General features: G+C 44.4%; 1 protein-coding gene across 1 annotated transcript; it reads left to right on the top strand.

Moving 5' to 3' along the window:
- Nucleotides 1-464: 464 nt before the first annotated feature.
- GSTP1 (glutathione S-transferase pi 1) lies at nt 465-13,277 on the top strand. The gene is made up of 7 exons (XM_060261231.1): nt 465-646; nt 892-930; nt 2,936-3,042; nt 4,390-4,477; nt 10,907-11,010; nt 11,586-11,693; nt 13,002-13,277. Coding segments are annotated over exons 1-7 (636 nt in total). The 5' UTR covers nt 465-645; the 3' UTR covers nt 13,191-13,277.
- Nucleotides 13,278-13,665: the final 388 nt, after the last annotated feature.

Here is a 13,665-nt window from a genome sequence, read left to right as displayed (position 1 = left end):
TTCCATATGCTTGAGCCAGCCATACATTTTCCTGTATATTTGAATGATGCCAGGGGCAGCCAAAATTGCTTAACGCAAGAGGCACCTAGAATAAACATCAGATGTTTGAGAGAAGGAAGGAAGGTAGGTAGGTTGATTGGGGGAGAGATGTGGAAAGAAAGCAACTTTAACGTAAACGTGTTCTCAAAGCTGCCAGCTGGCCTGGCTTAGAGAAGTGATTTAAAGAATTTCCTTCTCCAAGCCAGCCAATGGGGCGGTGGGGGCTTCAAGACCCGCACAATATGTGTGAAAGAACCACGTGTGGCTCCCGAGCTGCCGTTTAGCCATCCCTGAACGAGGCCCTTCCTAATACTTCTATGAGAAGAAGAAAATGCAGCTCGCTTAAATTCAGAGGTACTGTTTCCCTATCATTCCTTCACAGTCCCCAAGGTGACGCTCTAGTACCGTAAAACTACTAGCATTCTGGAAGAAAGGGCTAAAGGTCGATCTGAAATAATCCAGCTGGAAAAGCCTTTAGGAAGGTGCTGATCGGGCGTGAGTCAGCATTTCGTCCTGAGCAAGGGAGTGAGCGTGCTGCCTTGTTCCGAGGAGAGAAGGATCCTCATTTTTGGTTCAGGCCTCGTCTTGACTGCTTGACTCTTCGGCAGTGAGTGCAGTCCCTCTACCGCCCCTCCCACTCGGCGTGAAATCTCTTCTGTAGACAGAAGTGGCCGGCGCTTGGCTCTCCCGCTACGGGGCCGGGGGCGGTGGGGGGCCGACCTGATGCCGCTTCCTAGGCTCTTAGCGCCCCCTTTCTCCCCTCATCCGGTTTGGCGTTGTTCTAGCGACTTTGGTTTCACAAGAGAGTGTACTAACCTTGTTGCCTTTTTCTTCCTCTTTCCCTTCTTCTAGTGCCTGGAAAATATACAATCATCTACTTCCCTGTCCGCGGTGAGTGCTGGACGATCAGAGGCAGCCCGCATGGGGCTGACAAAGGGTTGGCTGGGGAGGTTTGGAACGTGGGACGACGGCTGGTTTGCAGCCTCAGTAGTGCAATGCATGCCCGCTGGCCTGTAAGTCTTGTTGGATTCGGTGGGATCTTGCTGCGAAATATGGCAAGAATGTTTTGCAGGTAATAGCCTCTTTCAGGGGTCATGTCATAGAAAAAGAGGTGCTGGAGCTCATTAGCACAACTCGTTTGCATATGCCGCACACCCCTGACATCACCAGAAGGTGAACTCAATTATATCAGCTCAGCATCTACCTTAAAATGCTTCTTGAATTATAATTGTCATAATAAAACCTTATTCCCATTATACTTTTTAAATTACCTTCTGCTATGTGGCCACAGTAGCATGATGAAGATTTCTCCCTGTCTGCTTTAGATGTTTTGGTTATTTCCCCATTTTTTTGTGGGGGGAAATACGAGAAAGTTTGTCAGAACTTAAGAGTTCAGCAAAATTCTCACAAGGGGTTGGAACAATGGAACCCAGAAGCAAGTATTTGGAGGGAGGGGGAGAAAGAAAGAGCACAATAAAAATTAGAGGTTTCGGAGCTCCACTCCTGTGAACTGCTGCCCAAAATTATGCCTGATGTCTTTTATCAGATAGTTTGTATTTGGGGGTGGTCCAGGTGGACAGCTCTGTTGGTCTGAAGCAATAGAACAAAGATGGAGTCAAATAGCACCTTTAAGACCAACAGAATTTTATTCAGGATGCTTTTAGTGCATGAAAGCTTACATCCTGAATAAAACTTTGTTGGCCTTAAAGGTGCAACTGGACTCCAACCCTGCCCCTTCATCTTTAAGATCACCATGTGAATTTGGCAGCCTTGTGCTGGGGGAAGTATAATGTCTCCTTAAAGAATCTCTCAGAGATAACAATGGAAAAAGCATCACCTACTGCAGTGGAGTGTTTTACCCATGTTAACTGAGGCTCATTTGCTGCATACTTGATGGAAGCCCAGATTCCTCCAGTAGGTTGGCTGAATGTGGAGGTAGTTCAGTCACGCTTTATGTTAAAGCTTCTTGGGATGTGGGATGTTTTACTTTCTTACTTGGCTGGAAATATTGACTGTGGTTTAAAAGCCAGGACACCCCCTCCTAACCACCCGTCCACTTAGGCTACTTGCTCATGCTATGTATTGCTGCCATGCTGAAGGCTGATCACCCCAGAACTGGAGTGACCAAGAAATTAGTTGTCATAAAGACAACCTAAAAATAAGCAGGATTTCTGTGTTGGTTCCTTTTGATGAAGATAGTTATAATTAGTAATATGCCTGGTATTTTATGCAGTAGTATAAGCAAAACATAAAGTCCCCACCTTGAGGTGCAAATAGTTTAAACTCTTGCAACAAGCAGCAAAGGGTATCAAGGGGTGAGTAAACAAATCACATGTACTCAGGAGTAAGTATCATGAATGTTTTGGACTTATTTCCAGGTAAGTTTCATAGTAGATGCAATGTTGATGGGCATGTATGTTAGAATGGGATTGCTAATATTTTTGGAAAGTGTGAGAGGACAATAAAAGTACAGAAGGGGTGAGTAGGGTGTTCTGGTTCTTTAAATGTGCCTGTGCTTTATATCATGCTTTATGGGAACTTGTGAAATTAGAAACAGTGTATCTTCAGCTAGATCCCAATCTGATGAAGCGCTGAGTAGTATAAAGACCTGCATAGAGCTTGTAACTCTTGATCTTCCCAGTAGGCAAATGCTGAGATGTGTCTGAGATATAGGTACCCAGAGACAATTTTAAATTGTTCTCCAGTCTTTAATTGGAATCCTCTAGTCCCATGGAACCGTCATCTCTGCTCTGTAGTCACTATTTGTACCACTACCTGTCTGATGCATCTGAGTTCCTTTCAATGTTCCCCCTGTAGCAGCTACATAGCAGGCAGTGCTGTTTTCCTGCCACGTGTTGTGCTCACATATAGTCTGTTGGTTCTGTTTTTTTTCCAGGACGCTGTGAGGCCATGCGGATGCTGCTGGCTGACCAGGGGCAGGATTGGACAGAGGATGTGGTGACTGGGGAGATATGGAAGACAGGAGACCTCAAGAAATCATGTGTGAGTTGTACTTTCTGGCATTGAGGACATAGGTTCTGCCCAGTGTTCCCCCTAAGCTGAGTTAGTGCTGACTAGCTCACAGTTTTTTAGCCCTCCAGCTCACACATTTTTTGTCTTCGATCAGGAAGGATGACCCCAGAGCAAATTAATTTATGCAGGAGGCAAATCACTCACTCACAACTTTAATGCCAGTAGCTCACGAAATAAAATTTTTGCTCACGGGACTCCACAGCTTAGAGAAAGCACTGGTTCTGCCTAGCACTTTTGTGAGACATAGATTCTGCCTAGATCAGGAGTGTCAAACGTATGTTATGAGGGCCAGATGTGACATAAATGAGACCCTGTCAGTCCAGGCCATGTGTGTCATAAAATGTAATGCCAAGTAGCAAAGAGATAAACTTTATAAAGGGCACAGACAAACACAATTAGAATTTTTTTACTTAAAATAAAACCTGCTTAAAATATTAGCATGCTTGCAATATTTTGTTTAACAGTCTCTGATAACTGACACCTCTCACTCTGAATGATTGCATCAAAATCTGGAGACAATGTCTGTGCTGTAGCAATCTTGAATATGCTGTTCAGGTATGTATCTGTAAGTTGCAAGCCTACTTATGATTTATGGACATTAATTACAGAAATCTCATGCTCAGTGCCCTAGGACCCAGGGAGAAACATGAAATGGCTGGGCATTGTGAGCTTTTGTACATAAGTTGCTTTGTGTGGTGATCAAGAAGATGTGAAGTCACCATGACACAGACTGAAGGCTATGTCTTTATCTACAAAACTATAGTCTTCCCCAGAGAAATAACTGCTACTCCTATGAAGCCGTGCAAGAATAGGGAGACAGCCATGTATAGTAGTCAGTATTAGCCTACTGTCTGGGAAGCCTAGGTTCAAAATCCCCAGTCTACAAAGGAAATGTGCTCCCTTGCACACACTCTCAGACTAATCTGCCTCACTGGTGGCTTGCTATTATTCCTCATCTAAATAGTTCACATTGCTTTCCTAATGAGAAAGATTTGATCAGGAGGACATTAATACAGTGCAAAAGGGGGAGGGAATCTAGTTGCACCCAGGAGAGCCCTGGCAAAACAAGCTTAAAGACAGACATGCACTGTAGCAAGGCAAAAAGCAATTGCTTCAAATAAAACTGTGTTGGTCTTAAAGGTGCTTTTTGTGTTTCTCTGCTGTGATGCAGCCGAGCAAAGGATCCTCCCACTCATTCCTCTTCCCCACCTCTTCACCAAGGGAGAAGGAGCCTCAACCAATGGAGGAGCTTGGCTCTAGCTCTGCTGTGCAACTGAGAGAGCCTGGCATAACTAACTCCCCTTGCTTTGTCATCAGGTCTTTGGGCAGCTGCCTAGATTTCAGGATGGAGGCTTCATACTACACCAGTCGAATGCTATTCTACGCCACTTGGCTCGGAACCACGGTGAGGCTGGGCAATGTGGAATGGAGACAGAGGGGAATGATTCTGGGGGAGGTGTGTCTGTGCACGTATTATCTTTTTTGTGTGAGGGAGCTGATGCATGGTTGTCAAGGAGATCAGTAAGGCAGGTGGCAGTAGAAGTTATTTGAACCAGCTCTCATAAATGCCTAGAGATAAAAAGGCAATGCAGCTCAAAGATATAAAAGTACATACAGTGACAAGTTGTAATAGATAAAAAAAAGAGTTAAACATTTACCAAACGGGGAGTGCTGGCCCCAGGAGTTTCACCATTTCAAGTCAGCTATCAGTGCACAAGCTTTATAGTAGTAGGTGCTTTACCTATTGACTGAAAGCCAACTCTGTTGTGTGTGTTCACATGACTTGCGTGTGAGGGAGAGTCTCTTGCTGGACATAAACTTGCCAGCCCTTTTATTCTGCTGTTTAGGACTGTATGGCCAAGATGCACAGGAAGCAGCACTGCTGGACATGGTGAATGATGGCGTGGAGGACCTGCGTGTGAATTTCTTGGGAAATGCATGCAAAATTCAAAGGTGTGGAGATGGCAATAATTGGAGACGAGGTTTAAGCTTATCAAAAGAAATAGAGTTTACTAGAAAAACATCAGGAAAAAAGTATTTGGATAAAAGTAATACAACTTAGCTTACTAGCATGGCTAACTAGGTCATCTGCTAAGTGGCTACAATTTACAACTCTTTGTTAGCGGGTTCTTCTCCCCAGAGAACACTGCACCAGGAAGAAGAGCAATTCAGCTTGCATACAAGATCAAAGCTTTTCACACACAAGGCGCTGTCTCACCAATACAGTGTTTACGATTTTCCTGGGCTTAGAAGAATCAGTACCTAATTGGGTTTAGGCTACAGTACATCATTTCCTCTTTTAGGTAAACACAAGTTAACTCTACATCTCAGAGAGCTCTGAGAGAGAGCAGATAAGATGTGCTATAAGGGTGAGGTTTGGCTTTCTAAACAGCTGGGGGAGTTGCTGAGAATTTCTGCATTTGTGTGACTGTGTGATTGCTGAAAATTCTGAGTTTGTGGTTGCTGGGGAGCTGCTGTTTGCTTGGTTTGAGTGGGCTGAAGGTGATTGTTGCTGATTGATTAGGAGTGGCTGTGTTCCTGGGGCAGACTGAGGCCCCACCCTCTTTGCATTATTAAGCTGCGCCTTGCCTAAAGGGCTCTTGGCCTGTGGCTCTTAGCCTGGGGAATGTGTAAGGACCAGGAACCCAAATCCCTATTTTCCTTTGTGTTCCCAATAAGGTAAGTAGACCTTCCAGAAGGAGAGCCACATAAACAAACAGGATTTAAAAGGGGACTGTATATTTTTAAAAAGCTATCATGAAAGTAGAATGCCAGCAGGGGGTGAGGGTTTTCCAGTGTTTTGCACTGAGTGTCACATGTATGACTGTCTTTGGTGTGTGCTCGATGCAAGGAGCTCCTGGTACTCAGGGAACGAGTTCGTACCCTTGAGGCTGAGGTGACTGACCTGGAGAAGCAGAGACAGTCAGTTAGGCACTCGGAGAAGAATCTCGGGGACATATTAGATGAGCCCCACTCTGAATGTGGCAGCCCCGTTGCTGCCAGGGAGCATGACGGTCAAGAGGGAACAGGGCACCATGTTGAGGATAAGGGAAATGCTCCCTCAGAAGGGACCTCTTCTTCGGTTGGTGAGCTGGTATCCTTTCGCGCCAAGGAACCATCCCTGGGCAGAAAGAGAGGGGGGGTCTTGGTAGTTGGTGATTCAATCCTTAGGCAAGTAGACAGCTGGGTGGCAAAAGCATGTACTGACCGTATGGTGACTTGCCTGCCTGGTGCGAAGGTAGCGGACATTACGCATGTTGTAGATAGGCTGATAGACAGTGCTGGGGGGGAGCCAGTGGTTGTGGTGCATGTTGGTACCAACGATGTGGGGAAATGCAGTCATGAGGTCCTGGAGGAAAAATTTAAGCTGCTAGGCAAGAGACCTCCAAGTTAGCCTCAGAAGTGCTACCTGTTCCACGTGCAGGGCTGGAGAGACAGGCACAAATTAGAAGTCTCAATGTGTGGATGAGACGATGGTGTAGGGAGGAAGGGTTTAAGTTTGTTAGGCACTGGGATGCTTTCTGGAACAAGTGAGAGCTGTACAAAAGAGACGGTCTCCACTTGCCCCCAGATGGAACCAAACTGCTGGCGCTTAAAGTCAAAAGGGTGACAGAGCACTTTTTAAACTAAATCTTGGGGGAAAGCCGACAGGAGATGAAGTGTTTCTGGTTCGGGAGGACTCATCTCAAAGAGATGAAGGGTTAGCTGCTACTTTTCTACTGGGTAATGGATCAGAGTTGTCCACTGAGATGGGGACAAAGAGTATGGAGTGTCTGACAAAGTCTCAAGGCAGCAGGAGGAAGGTTGCAGGCCTAACTTGCCTGGGAAATTATAGATGTTTCTATACAAATGCTAGAAGTGTTCGAAGTAAGTTGGTGAGTTGGAATGTTTAGTGTTGAGGGAAAACATAGGCATTGTGGGAATTTCAGAAACTTGGTGGAATGAGGAGAATCAGTGAGACACGGTGATTCCTGGATATAAGATATATCAGAAGGATAGGGAGGGAAGGGTTGGAGGTGGGGTGGCTCTGTATGTCAGAGAGGGTATACAGTCCAGTAAGACTGAGGTCAAAGAATTAGATTCCCTTCTAGAAATGCTTTGGGTCGAAATAGAGGGCCCAAAAGGAAATTTAACTTCCAAAAGGAAGTTTATTGCCCACCAAATCAAAAGATAGAGGAAGATTATAATATGATGGAAGGATTAAAGATAGCAGCTAAATGTAAAAACTGTGTCGTAATAGGTGATTTTAACTACCCACAGATTGATTGGGTCAATATGTGTTCAGGTCGAGAGAAAGAGATTGAGTTTCTAGATGCTCTCAATGACTGTGCTATGGAGCAGATCGTCACAGAACCTACCAGGGGTGGGGGTGATCCTGGATTTGGTCCTAAGTAATGCCCAAGACTTGGTGAGAGATGTAAAAGTGATCGCACCGCTTGGGAGCAGTGACCATAACGTTATTGATTTCACCATTTGTATAAATAGAGAGTTGCCCCAAAAGACCAGCACAACCATGTTTAACTTTAAAAGGAGTAAATGCTCTGAGATGAGGAGGCATGTGAAGAGGAAATTGAAAACCCTTGGGGAAGCTTGGAGGCTATTTAAAACTACAATCCTAGAAGCTCAGATAAAATATATGCCACCAAGTTAGGAAAGGCACAAACAGGTATAAGAAAAGGCCTGCATGGTTAACAAACGAAGTAATGGAAGCTGTAAAAGGTAAGAAGGACTCCTTTAAGCAATGGAAAGCTAGTCCAAGTGAGATTAATAAAAGGGAACACAGGCTGTGGATAATCAAATGCAAGACTGTGATCAGGCAGGCAGAAAGGGACTATGAGGAGCATATTGCAAAAAACATAAAGACCAACAATAAAATTTCTTCGAATATATTAGAAGCAGGAAACCAGCCAGGAAGGCAGTGGGGCCCTTGGATGACCAAGGGGTCAAAGGATTACTGAAGGAGGATAGGGAAATGGCTGAGAAACTGAATGCATTTTTTGCCTCAGTCTTCACTGTGGAAAATGAGAAGTGTTTGCCCACTCCAGAACCACTAATTTTGGAAGGGGTGTTGAAAGACCTGAGTCAAATTGAGGTGACAAGAGAGGAGGTCCTACAACTGATAGATGAATTAAAAACTAATAAGTCACCAGGTCCGGATGGCATACATCCAAGAGTTCTGAAAGAACTCAAAGTTGAACTTATGGATCTTCTGACAAAAATATGTAATCTTTCTTTGAAATCTGCCTCCATTCCTGAGGACTGGAAATGTCACCCCCATCTTTAAAAAGGGTTCCAGAGAAGATCCGGGAAATTATAGGCCAGTCAGTCTGACTTCAATACCTGGAAAGTTGGTAGAAACTATTATCAAGAACAATGGGTTCTTTAAGGGAAGATCTTGCCTCACTAACCTGTTACAGTTCTTTGAGGGGGTGAACAAACGTGGACAAAAGGAACCCAATAGATGTTGTTTACCTTGACTTCCAGAAAGCTTTTGATAAAGTTTCTCATCAAAGGCTCCTTAGTAAGCTCGAGAGTCATGGAGTAAAAGGACAGGTCCTCTTGTGGATCAAAAACTGGCTAATTAATAGGAAGCAGATAGTGAGTATAAATGGGCAGTCTTCACAGTGGAGGACGGTAAGCAGTGGGGTGCCACAGGGCTCAGTACTGGGTCCCATGCTCTTTATCTTGTTCATTAATGATCTGGAGTTGGGAGTAAGCAATGAAGTGGCCAAGTTTGCAGATGACACTAAATTGTTCAGGGTGGTGAGAACCAGAGAGGATTGTGAGGCACTGCAAAGGGATCTGTTGAGGCTGGGTGAGTGGGTGTCAACGTGGCAGATGAGGTTAAGTGTGGCCAAGTGCAAAGTAATGCACATTGGGGCGAAAAATCCCAGCTACAAATACAAGTTGATGGGTTGTGAACTGGCAGAGACTGACCAAGAGAGAGATCTTGGGGTCGTGGTAGATAACTCACTGAAAATGTCAAGACAGTGTGGGATTGCAATAAAAAAGGCCAATGCCATGCTGAGAATTATTAGGAAGGGAATTGAAAACAAATCAGCCAGTATCATAATGCTCCTGTATAAATCGATGGTATAAATCATTTGGAATACTGTGTGCATTTCTGGTCACCGCACCTCAAAAAGGATACTATAGCACTGGAAAAAGTGCAGAAAAGGGCAACTAGAATGATTGAACGGTTGGAACACTTTCCCTATGAAGAAAGGCTAAAAAGCTTGGGGCTCTTTAGCTTGGAGAAACATCGACTGCGGGGTGACATGATAGAGGTTTACAAGATTATGCATGGGATGGAGAACGTAGTGAAAGAAGTCCTTTTCTCCCTTTCTCACAATACAAGAACTTGTGGGCATTCAATGAAATTGCTGAGCAGTCAGGTTAAAATGGATAAAAGGAAGTATTTCTTCACCCAAAGGGTGATTAACATGTGGAATTCCCTGCCACAGGAGTTGGTGGTGGCTACAAGCATAGCCAGCTTTAAGAGGGGATTGGATAAAAATATGAAATAGAGGTCCATCAATATTGGGCTGGATGAGCCATTGGCCTGATCCAATATGGCTTCTCTTATGCTCTTATGTTCTATAATGGCTGGAATGTAAATAACTTGTGTGAGGGATCAAGTCAGAGCCTTTACTCGGGAGGTGACCACTTCAAATTTCTCCCTGGTCACCTTCCCTCAGTCAGACTCACAGAAATCCTGTCAGAACTATTAATAATTGACACCAGACGGTTTTAAAGTCAAAACTACAAAATATTTATTAAAAAACAAAAGGCAAGGGGAGGGATGAAATAATATAGATTGGAACTGTTCACTATGCAAGAGGCAAATCAACTGGCAGCTGGTTGGCAGAATAAAACAATTACAGAGAGTAGAGACTTATCAGGCTGAGGTAAAGTATAACACTATTTTGGCACAAGATCTTAAAAATAAACAATAAACCAGGCAGGTTTCAAAGTCCCACTAGACTCTACTTCACACAGGGTGTCTGTGCCTTCTGGTCACTCAGAATGCTGTTTCTTTAGATGTTTTACCCTAACTTTGGCAGTGCCAAATCATATAAATAGCAAACTTCAATCACTCTTACACACACACATAGAGAACTCCTAACTGGTGTCAGTATTCTCCCTCACAGACCCTTTCACACTAGCTATCTTCCAGAACTCGCACCCCTCACTACCGATGTGTCTCAGCCTCACAGCTAGTTCTCTGGTCTAAGTCTTGGGCAACCCTGCTGACCACCAGAATCCAGTTCACCCCTCTGTGTGTAATTGTGTGATCTAGTTTGTACTTGGAGATTGCCTGATGCACTGGCAAAATCTCCCTCAGAGTTTTACACTGTTTGAAAACTCCCTCTTCCAGACAAAGTCCACTCAGCTCTATCTCCCACAAGGAGCCTGGCCGCTCTCAGCCCCTTGTCCAGTTGATTTTACAACTGCCCAGCCTAAGCCCACTGTCTTCACTTCAGACTGGTGTACTGAAGACTTCTCTCGAGGACTCCGTGGCTCAGACTAAAATCCTGAGGTGATTTTCTGCTGAGCAAACCTCAAAAGGATACTTTTCCATTGCTTGGGCAATGTTCTAGCCAGTCGCTGCAAGCCTGTTTCTCAGCTACTCCGACTAAGTGCCTGAGTCCGTCACAACTTGTATTCCAACAAGTCAGCTACCGGTGCATAAGTGGACACATGCTTTACAGTTGTCGGTGCTTTATCTATTAACTAAAAGGCAACTCTGTTATGTGTGTTCGCATGACTTGCAATGTGAGGGAGAGTCTCTTGCTGGACATAAACTTGCCAGCCCTTTTATTTTGCTGCTCAGGACTGTATGGCCAAGATGCACAGGAAGCAGCACTGCTGGACATGGTGAATGATGGCGTGGAGGACCTGCGTTTGAAGTATGTTCGACTCATCTATCAGAACTATGTGAGTTGGGTCTTTAACTGGTTGAGTTTGTTTCTTAGCCACTGGAATGGAGGCCTTCCAATAGACAACTAGAATAGGAAAGGAGCGGGGGAAGCTCAAATCTTTCTCTGTCTTTGATAAAAGACTATAGAACTTGGTGGTGGGGAAATGGCGTTGATGTTTGCATTTCTGTAGTTTGAAAAATAAATACAAACTTCAGTTAACTATATGCACAATTAATTGAACTGTCCCACTTCCATCAAAAGAAAAAGTGAAGTTACAAGGGAGCAAAATCCATCTGGTTTGGTTTTTTTCCTTTGCTTGAGAATATGGGTGGAATAGCCTTCCCCTAAGAAGGTGTGCGGGGTGGGGTGGGGGAAGCCCTGTTGGGAGTCAGTGGAATCCAGATCTCATTGCTTCTTCTGCCTCAAGACATGGCTGCTCTCCTCCAGCAGAAGCTATAATTCTGAGCCCAATTGTACCTGATTATTCTTCCTTCCCACCTCTTCTTCATGGTAGTTAGATAACAGGGTGTGTGTGTGGGAGAGGTTTAGGAGCAGAGAGTATGTGATCCATGCTGGTTATTTTCTTGGCAGGAGGATGGCAAAGCTGCCTATACTGAGGCCTTGCCAGGGGAGCTGCGTCCTTTTGAGAATCTCCTGGCTCAGAATAATGGTGGAAAGGACTTCATTGTAGGCAAAAAGGTAAGGCACCTTATCTGTGGCTCTGGGCTCTTTGGAGCATTTCTATCTCCAGCAATGGACAATTATACTGATTAAAATACACTGGAAGTCTGCATTCATATGGCTTCTGTTGTTTCCATTTTCCCCTCACTATCTAATGCCTTATCATCTCATTCTTCTTTTGGATTTGGCAAAATATCAGTCTTCAGTTTTGGGTTACCTTTTTTAGCAGAGCTTTTCTATAAAATTTTCCCCTGGTTTTCCATGTGAATCCCATGAAAGCAGCAGATACTATAGACATTCCTTTTGTTTTCTTGAGCCCACTTTTCACTTCTCCTGTACAGTATCCTCTCCTTCAATACCTTACACCTTTTCTCTACCAGCCCTGGCTCATTGGGGCTAGGGAGCTAAGCAGGGTGGGCCGTAGTCAGTGCTTGGATGGGAGACCACCAAGAAAGACAAGGGGCTGCTGTGCAGAGAAAGGCAATGGCAAACCAGCTGTGCTCTTATCTTGCTTAGAATATGCCATGGAAGGAGTGGCCAGGAGTTTTGTTTCAACTCAACAGCACCTTCTTCATCTTCTATTTAGGACTTTGTGTGCTTGATGTAATCATTTCCCCCCATGCAGGCAACTCAGATTTTCATGGAAGAAAAATAAATTCTGTGCTGTGCTGTAGATCTTGCATATTGAATTGAATGTGCACAGTTGATCTTATTTTGCAACTTTTACTATTTTGCATTTTAAAGCTTCAGTCAGGCATTGAAACCCCACCCAATCCATGGAAATCTTACTCAGCTCCTCCTCTTCTTACTGAAATTTCATCATTGACTACCTATGGACTGTTAAGCTGTTTCTCATCCCCAGGCTGGAAAATGGCTTAATTTTTTTTTTAAATGAAAGCTGAGATTCCCCGGAAACTGGATTCTGTGGTTTTCTGCAATTTTATGACGTTAACAGACATGGCTGCCTTCTTCCTAGCAGATCTGGTGGGAATGACCTCTAAAAAGCCTTGCCTAGTATTCAAACAGCCCGACCCAAAAATGACTGAAAGAACTCCTTCACTGCAGTTTCAGGCAGAGTTAGATATTTCTCAGTCCATTAAAGTCAGTGAGCTTAGAAAGGTTGAACTCTGTGAAGTGTAGCACTGGAAAACTTTACCTTGGTGTTTGTTGCTGTAGTATGGTGCATTGGGATTAAACAACACAAACTGCCTTATGCCTAAACAAAACAGGGTCTTGAGAGATTATGGTGGTGCTAATTATGTCTTGCACTTGTTATCTCTTGCTTTCTTCCCTTGGACATTTTCTTTTTTTGCTACTTTCCCCCAGATCTCCTTTGCGGACTATAATTTGCTGGACTTACTTCACATACACCTGGTCTTGGCTCCTGACTGCCTGGCTTCCTTTCCTATGCTGGCTGGCTATGTGCAGCGGCTCAACGCCAGACCCCATCTCAAGACTTACCTGGAGTCTGATGCCCGCAAAAAGCTCCCGATCAATGGGAATGGCAAGCAGTGAGAAGAAGCCCTTTGCCAGGGTGTAGTGGCTTCTGGTACCTGTAGTTTTGTATCCTCCTGTGTTGAATATAGCTCATTTGAAGATGAATTGGTGTGTATCTTTGGGGGGGTGGGATTGCAGAAGCCAACTGAAGACTGTTGTGAGCAATGGGGAGGTGCATGTAGAGCCAGATGCCCTGATTTCTGCAGTGGAAATAGTAAAGTAGGACACCAGCTGCCTGGTTTTTTGTTTATCCTGTGTTCCAAAAGGCATTCCAGGGCTGAGGCTGCTGCTAACTCTTCCCCTTGCTTACTTGTTGTACAGAACTGTACTGTCTTGCGAAAACATTTCCTCTAGCTTGCAGAGAATGATGTTCCTCCAGACAGTCTTTTACTTGCTCTCAGTTCAGACAGCAGGCTTCGCATAAGATGGGGAACTCATTTATCTCATGTACTGATATACACTATTACTTAATTTTACAAAATTTCTGCCTCGC

This window comes from Heteronotia binoei, chromosome 21 (genome assembly GCF_032191835.1).
Source record: "Heteronotia binoei isolate CCM8104 ecotype False Entrance Well chromosome 21, APGP_CSIRO_Hbin_v1, whole genome shotgun sequence".
In the NCBI taxonomy this organism is placed as follows: domain Eukaryota; kingdom Metazoa; phylum Chordata; class Lepidosauria; order Squamata; family Gekkonidae; genus Heteronotia; species Heteronotia binoei.
Note: the sequence above shows the minus strand (reverse complement) of the source record. Positions and strands in the feature narration are given on the sequence as shown.

Excerpts from the sequence above, each read along its gene's own strand:
- GSTP1 (XM_060261231.1), top strand. Across the intron at positions 11,011-11,585 it reads GACTCATCTATCAGAACTAT|GAGGATGGCAAAGCTGCCTA; the intron begins GTGAGTTGGGTC and ends TTTTCTTGGCAG. Across the intron at positions 11,694-13,001 it reads ACTTCATTGTAGGCAAAAAG|ATCTCCTTTGCGGACTATAA; the intron begins GTAAGGCACCTT and ends ACTTTCCCCCAG.